The sequence below is a fragment of the Pleurodeles waltl genome, chromosome 7 (genome assembly GCF_031143425.1).
Source record: "Pleurodeles waltl isolate 20211129_DDA chromosome 7, aPleWal1.hap1.20221129, whole genome shotgun sequence".
Taxonomy (NCBI): Eukaryota; Metazoa; Chordata; class Amphibia; order Caudata; family Salamandridae; genus Pleurodeles; species Pleurodeles waltl.
Genome location: NC_090446.1, coordinates 111,830,976 through 111,847,424, shown reverse-complemented (window position 1 = coordinate 111,847,424; position 16,449 = coordinate 111,830,976). Strand labels below are relative to the sequence as shown.

The 16,449-nt window shown below is 47.8% G+C and overlaps 1 protein-coding gene across 3 annotated transcripts in view; it reads left to right on the top strand.

The window, feature by feature from the left end:
• Window positions 1-16,449, top strand: part of KCNQ2 (potassium voltage-gated channel subfamily Q member 2) — a 312,417-nt gene that overhangs the window by 189,774 nt on the left and 106,194 nt on the right. For all 3 annotated transcript variants that reach the window (XM_069243203.1, XM_069243202.1, XM_069243204.1), the window contains exons 6-7: window positions 294-404; window positions 6,947-7,042. In XM_069243203.1, the coding sequence (XP_069099304.1) occupies window positions 294-404; window positions 6,947-7,042 (207 nt within the window). The remainder of the gene's footprint in view (window positions 1-293; window positions 405-6,946; window positions 7,043-16,449) is intronic.

Below are 16,449 nucleotides of genomic sequence, written 5' to 3'. Positions count from 1 at the left end.
CCTAAACGGATGAGACATACCATAGATGTGGTGGGATGTAAACTAAAGGGATGTCTACAGGAAGAAGACAGTGAAGAGCACTTGTACTGCTGAGAAAGCAGAGATTGGCCACTGGAGGACCAGCATGCCTTTAGAAATGCTAAATGTGCTCTTCACAAAATCTTGTTTTGTGTGACCAACGCATAATATTCTTTTTTCCGGTAGTACTGTTGTGGTCACATTGTACTGGCACAAGCCAGATGCAGAAGCAGTATGCTTTAAGGTTTCAGAAGTGTTTTTTTGTCTCTCTTCAGATAACACTCACCACCATTGGCTATGGAGACAAGTACCCGCGGACTTGGAATGGACGGCTTCTGGCGGCCACCTTCACCCTTATAGGAGTGTCCTTCTTCGCTCTACCAGCGGTAAGTCCATCTGTCTTTAAAAAAAAAATCTTGATTAAGGTAGAGCTACTCAATGGCCATGGATGGTGTGGAGGTATCCTCCCGGTAGGTCTGATGACACTGAGGATAGTCATGGGCAGCAGAGACCAACAGGAGAGTGAAACCCCACCCCTCTTGGACAACTGATTAGGCTGAGAAGAGTATTATTGCATCACAAGGCACAGATGCCATTTTGGCTAATTTGTCAAACAATGATGATGGCGATGCACAGGCCGTCAACATAATCTTCTTGCTACTGGGAAGCTATCTGTCATGTAGCAATGTGGCCTTTATGGCTGGTTTTTCATAGTACCTGGAAATATTGACCTAAAACTTATAGAACCCACAATATTGACCCCCCAAAATTGTCAAAGTAGGTACTCAGGAAAGTGTAGATTAACTATTCTAACACGACGACTCTTCATGAGCGACTGGCGGGAGAGGGCAAACAGTAAAACACAGGGGAAGCTTGTAAAAGGGGTGATGGATTTCAGCACATGGGGTATCATTGGGTGCCATGTGTATTTGCTGGCATTAAAAATCAGTAAGGTGGGTTGACACCAGATTATTCCTAGCTGCACGCAGGAAGCAGCACCACAGCCACATTGTGGTGTCGTTGAGAGACTATAAAGCTCCTCCTCTGGTTTGGGGAGTTATTTCTGGTTTTAACATCAGAACGGGGACAATCTGCAGTGTCGGAATGATAAACCTCTGGGGAAAATTCTTCTCCTAAATCCTGGGGCAGATATCAGGCAGAGGAGTGCGCAGGGACTGAAAGGGAACCTAGTAAAGTAAAGGACTAAGGCAAAGGGATCGCTCCATCCAGAGGGCGAGGTTAGGGAAAAACAGGGAGAAAGGTGGCACATCACTCCAAAGATAGGAGTGAAATGGGAAAGAAAGGATGTGTTTGGAAAACAGTGAGAACAGGCGGTCTCGTGGAGCCAACATCAGCAAGGGGGACATGGCATCTGCATACAACCTGAGCAGAGGGGCTGAGGTTGTAGGAGTGGCTGAGGCGCAAAACAAAATCTGGTGATTGAATTAAATGGGAAAGATTGAAAACTAGGAAACTGGCATTTGGCTGAGTGAAAAGGGTGTTTAAACACAAGTGACATATGCATAGTGTGAGACACCAGGAAAGGAGTGTAAAGTATGTTCAAGGGGACCTCAAATGGAGCTTTACTCGGAAGCTGGTGGCCGGTTCAATTAAACTTTGGTGCACCGTATCCCAAGGCCAGTAGATTTAATCCACAACCAGACACTCCCTTCTCTTTTTCTCACATTTGCAGGTTCATCCTTTCTGTTTTTGACAGTTGTGCAGGTGTTTTCTTCCTCCGTCCTACGATCTGTGTGCTTTTCTCTGTCTGCAACTCAATAAATATCTGCTACGTTAAAATATGTGCTAGTCCCCCAAAACAATTGCTTGGGGCACCCCCACCGACAGCCATCAGCTAATATTAAGCACTGCCCGATTCAGTTTACAATCTGCTATACTGCCTTCAATGATAACACCACCAGTAGTTCCTTTTTCATATGCCCCATAAATTAAAGTGGTGTGATTCACATGTATTTCTTGTGAATTTAAGTTTAGCTTGGCTCCTGCAGTTGCAAATGGCAGAGCCTAATTCGCCGAACAGGATTTTCTAACATTTATGCCCGCAGCAGAAACTTATGCTTCTCATAGGAATGGTAAACTTTCCTCAATCAAGTATCATGTTAGAGCTTAGGGGTGAGAATCTGAGTGATACCATGGGAGAAGCTGGCACAGTAGACATTGTCAGGGTAGGAAAACCAACAAAGTTGTTAATTTATAGGTTTGTATCCCATGATGATCCTGACAATTGTAGCCCATGTCTTAACTACTGTACATAGCTAAACTACTAGAGAAGGCAATCAACCACACAGATACATACACACTTGGAACAGCATAACCTTCTTCGACCTACTCACGCAGAGTTCCATCCAGGATACTTTACTGATCCAGGCATCATCTTAGTAACTTACGATGTTAGAATGCTTGCACATAGTGGTGGTTCAAAACTAGTCATCTTTTTGGAACTATACACTGCATTATATATAATCAACCACCTAATCGTACTTAAACTGCTTCCATTTTACCAGCTAAGTATAAAAACCTTGAATTGGCTAGAATCCCTTTTAACCAACATAGCCCAACAAATTCAAATGGACTCTGTTTTCACCCCCTTGGGCTGGGGTTTTCCACATGGCTCTTTCTTGTCCCCACTTTTTTATTGTGTATGTTCAGCCTCTCACTAAATTTCTATGGCAGTTTCATGAAGCGGAGTATTTTTTTACTGATTACTCCCACATTATTATCAAATATAAGGATGATTCATGCAATCCCAGTCTAGCATTGCCTGCATCGTGACTACAGTCCCTGACTTGAGGAATTAAAACTCCTTGAAACAGAACCCTTTAAATCAGAGATCTTGCCTTTCACTAACAAGCTTAATTGTTGGGACAACTTGGTCTCTACCGAACTCTGGACTCTTAAGACCTTAATTTGGGCTTCATTCTGGACTCTGAGTTTAACCTTGACTGTCAGATCAGTAATGTTGCTCCAACCTGTTTCTGGTCTAATGTCTAAATCTGTTAACAGCCTGAAAAAATGTCATAACTTCTCACTAAAGTCAATTTTTATTCTCAAGATGTTTGACTCATCTCGAGTCTTATTCATCAACCTTACTGGTTACTGAGTGAGATTTTTTTTTAATTTTAACATTTAATGCATACTGGTCAGATTTTACCATGTCAAAGCCCCCAAGTTCATGCAAAACAAATTTTTAAAAATGTGTTTCTTTCCCAAACCTCAGATCTTCGAAAAAAGCTGCTTTCAAAGTTCCCTGCTTCGGTTACATTACATAGGATGGCAGACCATTTAGAATACAGGTTGCTCCCTTTTGGAACTCGATTCTTTTTTTGATTCAAGCCCGAACCTCAATATTAAGGTTCAGGAAAGCTTTTAAGACCTGGATCTAAACTCTAATAATTTAATGTCTGGTCCCGGCTGGTGCACAAACTATTCTTTGCTTTTCAACGCCAAGAGAGTCTTCTGGAATATAAGTTAAATTCAAATGCAAAGTTCACTATGTGTTACTTCGGTTTTATGTGATGCACTGGAGTTGTTGCCTTAGTACAAACCTGACCTAGTGCAAAGTTATACCTTCCGTCCAGAAAATCCCTGGATGTTACCTCTTACCAAAGCACTGCTTTGAGTCCAGACCTATAAAAACATGGGTGTCCTTTTGAAGACAACATTTAAAAACAAAATGTACATGCATGTCTCTATTACCTTCAGTGTTGAATTTCCACTTGTGGTAAATAGTTCTAGACCTAATATTTCAAAATTTCAATTTAAGGAAACATTGACAAAGCTATCGTTTGGATTATCTATGGTGAAAAGTTTTTCTTATGACTAAGTCAAATGACACACAAAATTAACTGAGCAGCAAGTGTGCAGGTCTTCCTCTCACACAGAAAAGGAACAGCAGTGGCAATAGCTGAACAATATTTCCTCCCGCATTACAGCTTCAGCAACAGTGAAAAAAATCAGCTTTCACACTGAGAATGGGCATAGCACGTTCAGGAGAAATTAAAAGTTCACTCACCCCTAGACAGCAGCAAAGCAAAATGCGCACCTACACTCTACACAAAAAGGACAGCAGCATATCATGCCTTGTTCACACACACGACATGAAACAAGAACAGCATTGGCAATGGCATGCATGCTTCTGTGTAAAAACGTGGAGACAGCCAATCACAGAAGGGCAAGATTCCCTGAACAAACAACGGGTTCTACTCAGCCCACTCATGTATGAGTGGGGTGAGTAGAAGCCTTTGTTGGTGAGGGGTGTCTATGTAGAGACAGCCAATCACAGCAGTGCATGATTCCCTCACCAACATTCTATTCAGTCCACTCATGTGATTGGCTGTCTCTACTTTTGTCCACAGATAAGAGGCTTCACTTTCACAAAGAACAGGTAGAGCTTGAGATGAGCAGCAACATTGAACAATGCATAACACACGGGTGCATGTTAAGCCAATTCAGGTTGGATTTCAAATTGCCTTTATTTTCTGGCAACCCCATTTGGCATTCGGGACTTTGGTGCTGCATGCCCACGTCCCCCTGAAGTAAGTTTCTTTTTTGTGGCCATAGAGACAGCAAATTGTGCTTACATGTCAACAGACCCGATTCAGGCGGAAGACAGGACTTTTAATGCTACAAAGGCTTTATTTTTAGCTGCCTCCCACCAAAAATTGCCACTTTTACAATGTTGGTCAATGGGGAAAATAAATTCCTCAGATTGTTTTCCACTGCGTCCTGCCTCCCTATTCCAAAATACTGGCATGTATTGCATGTTCCTTCACTGTTTCTTTTAGAAGGAACCAGCCTCCTGGCAACCAGGAAGACAAGTCTGGTGCTCCATGTCTTAGAAACTGGAGGAGGTTTGCTACTCTATGCCTAGTCTCTGGAAGAAAAGAAACCACAACAGCTCACGCAGGGGGGTTCTGATTTGGTCCCAATAACCAGCCAGCATACATTTGCTGCAAGAGGACTTGACTGTACGTCATAATGAACCGGGTGAAAACATGCAAATATCAGAGAATCTCAATAGGGAAGATTATTAGGCTCACGGGTGGATCAGACTATCAGGTCCCTCCTTGTTTTTTCCACAATGTGGTGCATGTGGTAGACTGGAACATAATGCATCTCACTGTGATATCAGTGTAGTGACATACTCTCAAAAGACTAGACAAGCAACACCCCCAGAATAGCCTGGTGCATTTTGTTGGTTCTTGGGCAGAGTCTAGGCCATTGAGTGGCTGGGGCTTAACGCGAGTCAGGCCCACCATATCCACAATGGCATCAATATGGCAGCCCCACAGTGCCATGACGCACAGCAATGCAAATACTTTTTTGCAGGGTGTGGCATGCAGTTAATCATATCCCTGCCTCTTATGCTTTCATCTCAAAACACCACAGCAGCAGGTTACCACAGCGCCACCGTGCAGCAAACTGTAAAACTATATTGATCTGAATATAGCAAAATGTAAAAATATATTGATCCTTAACTGAGTAAACAGGTGGAGTAGGTGAATGCTCCCCCTAGCTGCTAAGCGTGGTACTGAAACAGAATCAAAAGGCCATTAGAAGTATACTCTAATTTTATTTAATTTCGAAAACCAGTCTATCTCCAAAAGCAGGGAGACTGCAGCCACTGTAAAGAACAGTGAAGAAATGACTCCTGCGGAATCTATGACACACATTAAAAAATAACCCCCCCCACACACACACACTTTTTTCAACCTGTCCAAGCAATAATGCCAACACCTCTACTGGTTGCCTGTATGAAAAAATATATTTCTACCTGTGCCATAGGCCCGTTAGGTTATTGAACCATTATCTGGTTTCTGCTACATTTATCGTAAAGAAAGGCGAGTCCCAGTTCAAGATTCCATGCTCTGGAATATCCTCCCAATCTACATCAGTGTGCATGCTACTATCAGGGGCAGCTCCTCAGCTAAAGCAGAGGAGCGTTGCCCCACTGAATTTTTACAATTAAAATAACGTACGCTATTTTATTAGCATTTTATTTTTATTGGGATTAAGGGGTGGGTCTGGACTGGAGGGAGGGGGCCGGAGAAGGACTATGCACCACAATGTGGCCCGTGTTGGGCCGGTCAAACAGACATGCGTACTTTGCATGTTCTTTACCCGGCTGTATTGCACAGCCGAGTGAAGAACATGCACATGTACCCACTTCCAGTCTGAGCGTCGAAGCAGGCCGCTCAGACCAATCAGGACGATGCTGTCATGCTGGTGACAGCAGCGTCGTGATTGGCTGGAAGCTTGTGTGCACCGGGGAACAGGAAGAGGATGAGGACAGAGGGTAGATGAACGCATCTCCCCTTGAAGGTAAGTGTTTTAAAAAAAAAATATTATTGTTATTTTCTTTTTTTTAAACCTCCCCCTGTCCTGTGGAGCCCCGTCCCACTTCGCCACCCCCATTCAGTGGCAGCCGCCACCGGCTACTATTCATGTGTCATGATATGTATTGAAACCTTCCTATTGCTCCAGCCCCTATCTTCTCATTGGATGATCTATGGCAAACGCAATATGTACTTTCTAATGATGGGGTCCTGTATATGTAAATGATTCTGTTTACAGTGTGCGAGCTACTAATCAGTTACTGAACAAACAAAGATAAACAGGGTGGTTCATGGCATCATTTAGTTGTCCTGGAATCCCAAGAGGCCTTTCCTTGTGGACAGTCACCTAGATTTAGTAAAAGCTCTCATCTCCCTTCTTAAGGTAAGTCAGATTTTTTTTGTGATGTGAATGTAGGTGACCAACTTTCCTTCAGTTCATGCCAATCAATTCTCACCGATGGTTGATGAACCAGAGGTATGAAGTTCACTTCCATCTGTTAGAGTCTAACTCCCATCTGTTGGAATTCACTTCCTGTCATTGGTCATCTGTAACACTCGTCACTTTCTTGTAGGGCATCCTAGGCTCCGGGTTTGCCCTGAAGGTCCAGGAGCAGCATCGTCAGAAACACTTTGAGAAGAGGCGAAACCCAGCAGCAGGACTGATCCAGGTAAGCACTTGACAGAAATAAGTTTATTAATGATTATAATTGTAAAGCAAACTTTACAGTCATCTTGCTTGGTTGTTGGACTCCACGGTGGGGTTAAGCGGTGTCAAGTGTGTACACGCTACAGAGAGAAGCTCTGCCTTCCTCCGTGCACTATCGCAAGGTGTCAGCCAACAGGAGTTGTCATCTATAAAATAGATACTTGCTCAGAGAGCAAGATACTTTACAAATCTACTTGTATTGTGAAAATGCCATTGCTATTTTTGTACCAGGAAGAGAGGTGATAATCGATGGCAGTCTTCGTGTTATGTCCGAGATCGGATAATATCCTTCTGGTGGTGCCATAGCTCATATTATGGCGGGGTTTGGATTCCAACAAGCTCTGATTATCCCGCGCCCTGAATATAGCAAAGATCTGTGGATGTCAGATCTTTGAATATTCACAGACTCCGTGAACGCAGAGGCTAAGGAGCTCTATTTAGGTCACCTTACTGATGGCGGAGCTCTGAACATACCAGCACTTTCATTATTTCCATTATTCTAACGGTATCATAGCCCATTTTCTTACTTTACTTTCTGAAGAAGTTTCTCGGAGATGCTCTGGCATATTTAATGTAAAGTGTTCAGTGGATATTGCAAAATAAAAGATATTGAAAATATTACTGCAAATAAACCAAGATTATACCTGTGTTCCAGTTCCTTGGTAGACACCTGAGGACCAAGGAGACTGCCCATAGTTTGACCTCCTCCACTTTACCACATCGTGTAATGTTGCTGGTGCAGCCCCCTTCATCTGAATGCGCCTCAGTTCCCTTGTTTGCTATAGTTGTGAGCGTACACCGACCTCTACAGTTTATAGATAGAGGGATTCTGAATGTTTTGCCAGTTAAGATATCTTAGGCCTACGTTTTTTTAAGTTAGTTACTCATGTAAGTTTGACTCACACATAAAAGTTGGTTTCGCCTTTACTCACATGAATATTTCTGTGGGAGTATATTTACTCACTGGTGCTGTAGTGGGCATATAGTGCCCCTCCATGACTAGAACGCCCTGTGTATTTCTGCCCATGCACACACTTACACCTTTATGGGTATTTACCAAAGTTGTTTCCAGTCTCTTCCCACCTCTGCAAAGGTTGGAAAATTATTCCTGACAAGGGAAGAAATGGACAGGAGAAGGGGAAAGAAAACACCGCCTGAAAGGTGGCCGTGTAAGAGATTGAGGCGGTCATTCTGACCCTGGCGGTAAAAACCGCCAGGGCCGTGGTCCGCGGGAGCACCGCCAACAGGCTGGCGGTGCTCCTTTGGGCATTCTGGCCAGAAACGGAAAGTCGGCGGTCTCCCGCCGGCTTTCCGCTGCCCAGGGGAATCCTCCATGGCGGCGCAGCTTGCTGCGCCGCCATGGGGATTCCGACCCCCATACCGCCTCCGGTTTCGCCTGCCAGGAACAGGATGGCGGTATGGGGTGTCGTGGGGCCCCTGCAGTGCCCATGCCAATGGCATGGGCACTGCAGGGGCCCCCGTAAGAGGGCCCCACTTAGAATTTCAGTGTCTGCTTAGCAGACACTGAAATTCGCGACGGGTGCTACTGCACCCTTCGCACCCCTTCCACTCCGCCGGCTCCATTCGGAGCCGGCTTCCTCGTGGAAGGGTGTTTCCCGCTGGGCTGGCGGGCGGCCTTTTGGCGGTCACCCGCCAGCCCAGTGGGAAACCCAGAATGACCGCCGCCCGCCAAGCTCAGAATCACCCCCTGAGTTTCCCCGCAAGGAAATCATTTTTCCAGCATAGAAAAAAGAAATAAGAGTTAATACATGTATTTGCACTCACTGGGTAGATTTTCGGATGATACACCTTCCTTTCAATGTTCCTCGCATGAATGTTGGAATTGACAGAAGTTTGCTCAAAGTACACTTGGCAAATCTGTGACCAGTGACTGTAGATTTCCAGGCGTACTTCTTAAACTTTTGTGAATTACTGAAAGACATAAATATACACCCATAGTAAGGCATATAACCGTGTTTGTACCTTTGCATTCTTCTTTAAAGATAGGCCCCAATGTATATTTCTTCACATTGCCTATTATGATTTTACATTGAATCAAATTGCTAAAATATTTGCATGCATTAAACATGTGTTTAAATTATGCCTTAGAAAAATAGCTTGTCAAGTTGTCTTAAGATATTGTAGGTTAGTTTACTAAAGCATCTGCAACTTTCATGAGCTGCAAATATTTTTGATTATATTTTATTTTGAAAACATCCAGCAACCAAACAGTGCCAATTTTATTTCCAGTCCTTTGAAACTATTAATAGTAGGTGAGGTGTTTACTTTATAAAGAATGTTTGTTTCAGATGTTCAGAGCATGTGCTGGGCTCCAGTAAACCCCTGCTATCAGACCAGCCTGATGAATAATATTTAAAGACTGCTCTAGGCACAAGTATAACTAGGGAGTTTTTAGCAGCAGCTGATTTTTGGCGTGACCGGTGTATGTGCAGCAGGAAACAGGTCAAGTGCCTGATCTCTGCACACATGGCAAACAGATCCCCATAATACCTCTGCCCTAGTCAGCTTTTCAACTAGACAGAGAAGCAGGGATTTCTAGCACCTAAACTGGGAGAAGAATGGTCATTTATCTCCACAAGTAGTGCATGTTTTTACATGTACTCAAGGAACATGATGGAGGCATAGAAAATAACTGCAAACATTTATATATTTTGACAATATGTGTACCCAGTTCCATTTTGTAATCACTGTTAGCAATGAAATCTGAGCTTGGGCTTACTTTAGCAGTGCAGGCTTTGCAATAATGGTCTATACATTTAAAATCATTGAACAATTTATTGATACAGACACATATGTTGGACAACAGGTCCTATATCATATAACCATACTATCCCTATGGATAGGTATCAGCTCTTCTATCACATGGGAGTCCTGTGGGTTAAAGGGATGACTTAAGGCTTCCTGGGTAGGTTGATCTGGACAGCTGATGTGTTCCTCATCCACTGGTGTTGGCGGAAGCAAGGGAAGCCCACTGCAGTAGAGCTCTGCAGTAAGCGAGCACTGGGATGATGGAAGGAATACAGAGGGATGGAGGTCAGCAGTAAGTAAATGTGTCCGTACAAAGAGCAGGCTTTGCATCCGCATTCAAGGCCTTCTCCTGTGCCGCCCGGGCCCAGCAATGCCGCAGGCGCACGGATGGCCTCTTTTTCTGCGGTGCCCCTGGGGAGGCGTGAATCCGGCTCTGCTAATTTCCCACCGCTATTGACGCTGGTGCAGTGGTCTCTGCGGTGCTCCAAGGAAATGACTCGCTCTTGGGAAGCAATTTGTGCAAAAGAGCGAGAGCCTGGATTGATTTTGCTCTACTGAACGAGAAACTGTGAAAACAGCATCCAGCCTGATGAGGCAGGTCCATGAGCGCCAGGGAAGACCTGCTGCGCGGCCGTGATGCTCTGTGCGACCTCCGTGGCAGAGCTGGGGGTCGGAGCTAAAGGCTAGATTTACATCTCTAGGGATAAGTTGAGAATTTGAGCTGATGGTAACCAAAATCAGTTCCCAAGTATAAGGTCACGGAATGGGTTTTAGGATGTTTAAATGCGCAAAACTACAACCCTTGTTGGGTCGTAGTATCACACCCTAAAGCTTCACATTGACTTCTCAGAATTACTGCAAAAAATTATTCTAGCTAGAGGCTCATTGTGAACTAAGGTTACTAATCTTGTCTGAAGCCATTCTGTGTCTGACGGGACCTTGCACCGCTGCTGACCATGTCACACCTGTTCTGTGTCTGATGGGACCTTGCACCGCTGCTGCCCGTGTCACACCTGTTCGGTGTCTGACGAGACCTTGAACCGCTGCGGCCTGTGTCACATCTCTTCTGTGTCTGACGGGACCTTGCACCGCTGCTGCCCGTGTTACACCTGTTCTGTGTCTGACGGGACCTTGCACCGCTGCTGACCATGTCACACCTGTTCTGTGTCTGATGGGACCTTGCACCGCTGCTGCCCGTGTCACACCTGTTCGGTGTCTGACGAGACCTTGAACCGCTGCGGCCTGTGTCACATCTCTTCTGTGTCTGACGGGACCTTGCACCGCTGCTGCCCGTGTTACACCTGTTCTGTGTCTGACGGGACCTTGCACCGCTGCTGACCATGTCACACCTGTTCTGTGTCTGACGGGACCTTGCACCGCTGCTGCCCATGTCACACCTGTTCTGTGTCTGACGGGACCTTGCACCCGCTGCTGCCCATGTTACACCTGTTCTGTGTGACGGGACCTTGCACCGCTGCGGCCTGTGTTACACCTGTTCTGTGTCTGACGGGACCTTGCACCGCTGCTGCCCATGTCACACCTGTTCTGTGTCTGATGGGACCTTGCACCGCTGCTGCCCGTGTCACACCTGTTCGGTGTCTGACGAGACCTTGAACCGCTGCGGCCTGTGTCACATCTCTTCTGTGTCTGACGGGACCTTGCACCGCTGCTGCCCGTGTTACACCTGTTCTGTGTCTGACGGGACCTTGCACCGCTGCTGACCATGTCACACCTGTTCTGTGTCTGACGGGACCTTGCACCGCTGCTGCCCATGTCACACCTGTTCTGTGTCTGACGGGACCTTGCACCCGCTGCTGCCCATGTTACACCTGTTCTGTGTGACGGGACCTTGCACCGCTGCGGCCTGTGTTACACCTGTTCTGTGTCTGACGGGACCTTGCACCGCTGCTGCCTGTGTCACACCTGTTCTGTGTCTGACGAGACCTTGCACCCGCTGCTGCCCATGTTACACCTGTTCTGTGTGACGGGACCTTGCACCGCTGCGGCCTGTGTTACACCTGTTCTGTGTCTGACGAGACCTTGAACCGCTGCGGCCTGTGTCACATCTCTTCTGTGTCTGACGGGACCTTGCACCGCTGCTGCCCGTGTCACACCTGTGCTGCTGCCCGTGTCACACCTGTTCTGTGTCTGACGGGACCTTGCACCGCTGCTGACCATGTCACACCTGTTCTGTGTCTGATGGGACCTTGCACCGCTGCTGCCCGTGTCACGCCTGTTCTGTGTCTGACGGGACCTTGCACCGCTGCTGCCCGTGTCACACCTGTTCTGTGTCTGACGGGACCTTGCACCGCTGCTGCCTGTGTCACACCTGTTCTGTGTCTGACGGGACCTTGCACCGCTGCTGACCGTGTCACACCTGTTCTGTGTCTGACGGGACCTTGCACCGCTGCTGACCATGTCACACCTGTTCTGTGTCTGACGGGACCTTGCACCGCTGCTGCCTGTGTCACACCTGTTCTGTGTGACGGGACCTTGCACCGCTGCTGCCCGTGTCACTCCTGTTCTGTGTCTGACGGGACCTTGCACCGCTGCTGCCCGTGTCACTCCTGTTCTGTGTCTGACGGGACCTTGCACCGCTGCTGCCCGTGTCACACCTGTTCTGTGTCTGACGGGACCTTGCACCGCTGCTGCCCGTGTCACACCTGTTCTGTGTCTGACGGGACCTTGCACCGCTGCTGCCTGTGTCACACCTGTTCTGTGTCTGACGGGACTTTGACCGCTGCTGCCTGTGTCACACCTGTTCTGTGTCTGACGGGACCTTGCACCGCTGCTGCCCGTGTCACACCTGTTCTGTGTCTGACGGGACCTTGCACCACTGCTGCCCATGTCACACCTGTTCTGTGTCTGACGGGACCTTGCACCGCTGCTGACCATGTCACACCTGTTCTGTGTCTGACGGAACCTTGCACCGCTGCTGCCTGTGTCACACCTGTTCTGTGTCTGACAAGACCTTGAACCGCTGCGGCCCGTGTCACATCTGTTCTGTGTCTGACGGGACCTTGCACCGCTGCTGCCCGTGTCACACCTGTTCTGTGTGATGGGTCCTTGCACCGCTGCGGCCTGTGTCACACCTGTTCTGTGTCTGACGGGACCTTGCACCCGCTGCTGCCCATGTTACACCTGTTCTGTGTGACGGGACCTTGCACCGCTGCGGCCTGTGTTACACCTGTTCTGTGTCTGACGGGACCTTGCACCGCTGCTGCCTGTGTCACACCTGTTCTGTGTCTGACGAGACCTTGCACCGCTGCTGCCCTTGTCACACCTGTTCTGTGTCTGACGAGACCTTGCACCGCTGCTGTTGCCCGTGTTAATCCTGTTCTGTGTGTGAAGGAACCTTGCACTTGTGCTGCCCATGATAAACCTGTTCTGTGTGTGATGGGACCTTGCACTGCTGCTGCCCGTGTCACACCTGTTCTGTGTCTGACGGGACCTTGCACCGCTGCTGCCCGTGTCACACCTGTTCTGTGTGTGACGGGACCTTGCACCGCTGCTGCCCGTGTTACACCTGTTCTGTGTCTGATGGGACCTTGCACCACTGCTGCCTGTGTCACACCTGTTCTGTGTCTGACGGGACCTTGCACCGCTGCTGCCCGTGTCACACCTGTTCTGTGTCTGACGGGACCTTGCACCGCTGCTGCCCGTGTCACACCTGTTCTGTGTCTGACGGGACCTTGCACCGCTGCTGCCCGTGTCACACCTGTTCTGTGTCTGACGGGACCTTGCACCGCTGCTGCCCGTGTCACACCTGTTCTGTGTCTGACGGGACCTTGCACCGCTGCTGCCCATGATAAACCTGTTCTGTGTGTGATGGAACCTTGCACTGGTGCTGACCATGATAAACCTGTTCTGTGTGTGATGGGACCTTGCACCGGTGCTGCCCATGATAAACCTATTCTGTGTGTGATGGAACCTTGCACTGGTGCTCCCCATGATAAACCTGTTCTGTGTGTGATGGAACCTTGCACCAGTGCTGCCCATGATGAACCTGTTCTGTGTGTGATGGAACCTTGCACCAGTGCTGCCCATGATAAACCTGTTCTCTGTGTGATGGAACCTTGCGCCGGTGCTGTCCATGATAAACCTGTTCTGTGTGTGATGGAACCTTGCACCGGTGCTGCCCATGATGAACCTGTTCTGTGTGTGATAGAACCTTGCGCCGGTGCTGCCCATGATAAACCTGTTCTGTGTGTGATGGGACCTTGCACAGCTGCTGTCCATGATAAACCTGCTCTGTGTGTGATGGAACCTTGCACTGGTGCTGCCCATGATAAACCTGTTCTGTGTGTGACGGGACCTTGCACTGCTGTTGCCGTTGTTAAATGTGTTCTCTGTCTGTTGGGACCTTGCACTGCTCCTGCCCATGGTAAACCTGTTCTGTGCATGACAGGACCTTGCACCAGTGGTGTAACGAAACTGGTCGGGGTCCCGCCTAAAAAGAACATAGACGGGGCCCCCCCTCTGGATTCACTCAGGCCAGGTGCCTGGCTGAGGGGGGCCTCCTGGTCCGTGGGGGTCTCCTGGAACTCAGGGGCTTCATGGACCTTTGTTACACGATTGCCTTGCACTGCTGCTGCTGCCCGTGTAAAACTGTTTTATGTGTGATGGAACCTTGCACTGGTCCTGCCCATGATAAAGCTGTTCTGTGTGTGACGGGACCTTGCTCTGGTGCTTCCCATGATAAACCTGTTCTGTGTGTGACGGGACCTTGCACTGGTGCTGCCCATGATAAACCTGTTCTGTGTGTGATGGAACCTTGCACCGGTGCTGCCCATGATAAACCTGTTCTGTGTGTGATGGGACCTTGCACTGGTGCTGCCCATGATAAACCTGTTCTGTGTGTGACGGGACCTTGCACCGGTACTGCCCATGATAAACCTGTTCTGTGTGTGATGGGACCTTGCACTGGTGCTGCCCATGATAAACCTGTTCTGTGTGTGACGGGACCTTGCACCGGTGCTGCCCATGATAAACCTGTTCTGTGTGTGACGGGACCTTGCACCGGTGCTGCCCATGATAAATCTGTTCTGTGTGTGACGGGACCTTGCACTTGTGCTGCCCATGTTAAACCTGTTCTGTGTGTGACGGGACCTTGCACTGGTGCTGCCCATGTTAAACCTGTTCTGTGTGTGATGGGACCTTGCACCGGTGCTGCCCATGTTAAACCTGTTCTGTGTGTGATGGAACCTTGCACCGGTGCTGCCCATGATAAACCTGTTCACGGGACCTTGCACTGGTGCTGCCCATGATAAACCTCTTCTGTGTGTGAGGGGACCTTGCACTGGTGCTGCCCATGATAAACCTGTTCTGTGTGTGATGGAACCTTGCACCGGTGCTGCCCATGATAAACCTGTTCTGTGTGTGATGGGACCTTGCACTGGTGCTGACCATGATAAACCTGTTCTGTGTGTGACGGGACCTTGCACTGGTGCTGCCCATGATAAACCTGTTTTTCTTGTGGAACCTCACACCAGTGACATCAAAATGTAGAGGGGAGCCCGGCAATGTTAAGTGAGACCTCGCAAGCCACCACCCAATCCTCTTGCCCTTACAAATCCTCAGAGAACCAAGCTTATACAGTGTACACCGACCCATAGAGCAGGATTTAAACTACAGAGCTGACCCTCTGGTGAAACAGAACACACTGGCTGGGTAACTTTGATCACATTCATTATTATCAGTTCTGCTGTAGTTGTCGAGTCCATTAACACAGGGCCTTTACCACAATCACTCTTTGTCTCCTTTTTATCATCTTTCTCGTCTCTGTTCTCAAACAATATAACAAACGTGAAGGGCTCTCCTTATACTGCAGATTATTTCCTGCCTGTATACTGGCCTTCTAAAAACATAAACATCTGCTAAACACTGTGCTGTCCAATGCAAAGAGCAGTACCTGGGTGGCCAGTATACTTGTGCTCATCATGGGCTGCAGCGCGCATGTCTAGAGTACACGTGAACAGTGTCATATGAACATGAACATGTGCTGCTGTGACTTGTATTTTGTGTTCCTGGCCTATGCTCTCATTCCATCCAGTTCTATCTGATGCCCATGTTGCTTCATTGACAGACTTTAAAACAAGTGAAACATCTTCAGGGCTAACACAATTGTAATAGTGAATCTCTCCAAAGACACAATGAATGACCCCGGGGGGCATTGCTGCTACCCTAAAATTGGAACAGTAGCCCTGAGTTAACAGGTATGCCTAACATCAGCCAGCTCTGAAAGTGGGTCTTTCTCGGTGAAATTGCATTTTCTGTTTGGTGCAGATGCGTACACCCATTGTCCTTTTCTCCAGTGGCAACTGGTGAACTGTGAAAGTGGTAGGGCGTAAATCCCTTCCCTACATTACACCAAGCAAGTCGGTGGAGCGCGATGAACCTCCTCCTTGGGTGTTTTGGTGGAGTAAACCCCCTGAGAATTTTTTATTAAAAAAAAAACAAAAAAACAAGCCCAATGGTTCACTGAGAAGCAGTGCTTAATTTGTAAATAAAGAAGTGCTGCTGCTGAAAGCTCTCCTCAGAAACACACGTCTGCTGTGGTTAAATGTGCGAGCACGGAATACAGAGGCAGCATAATCCTAA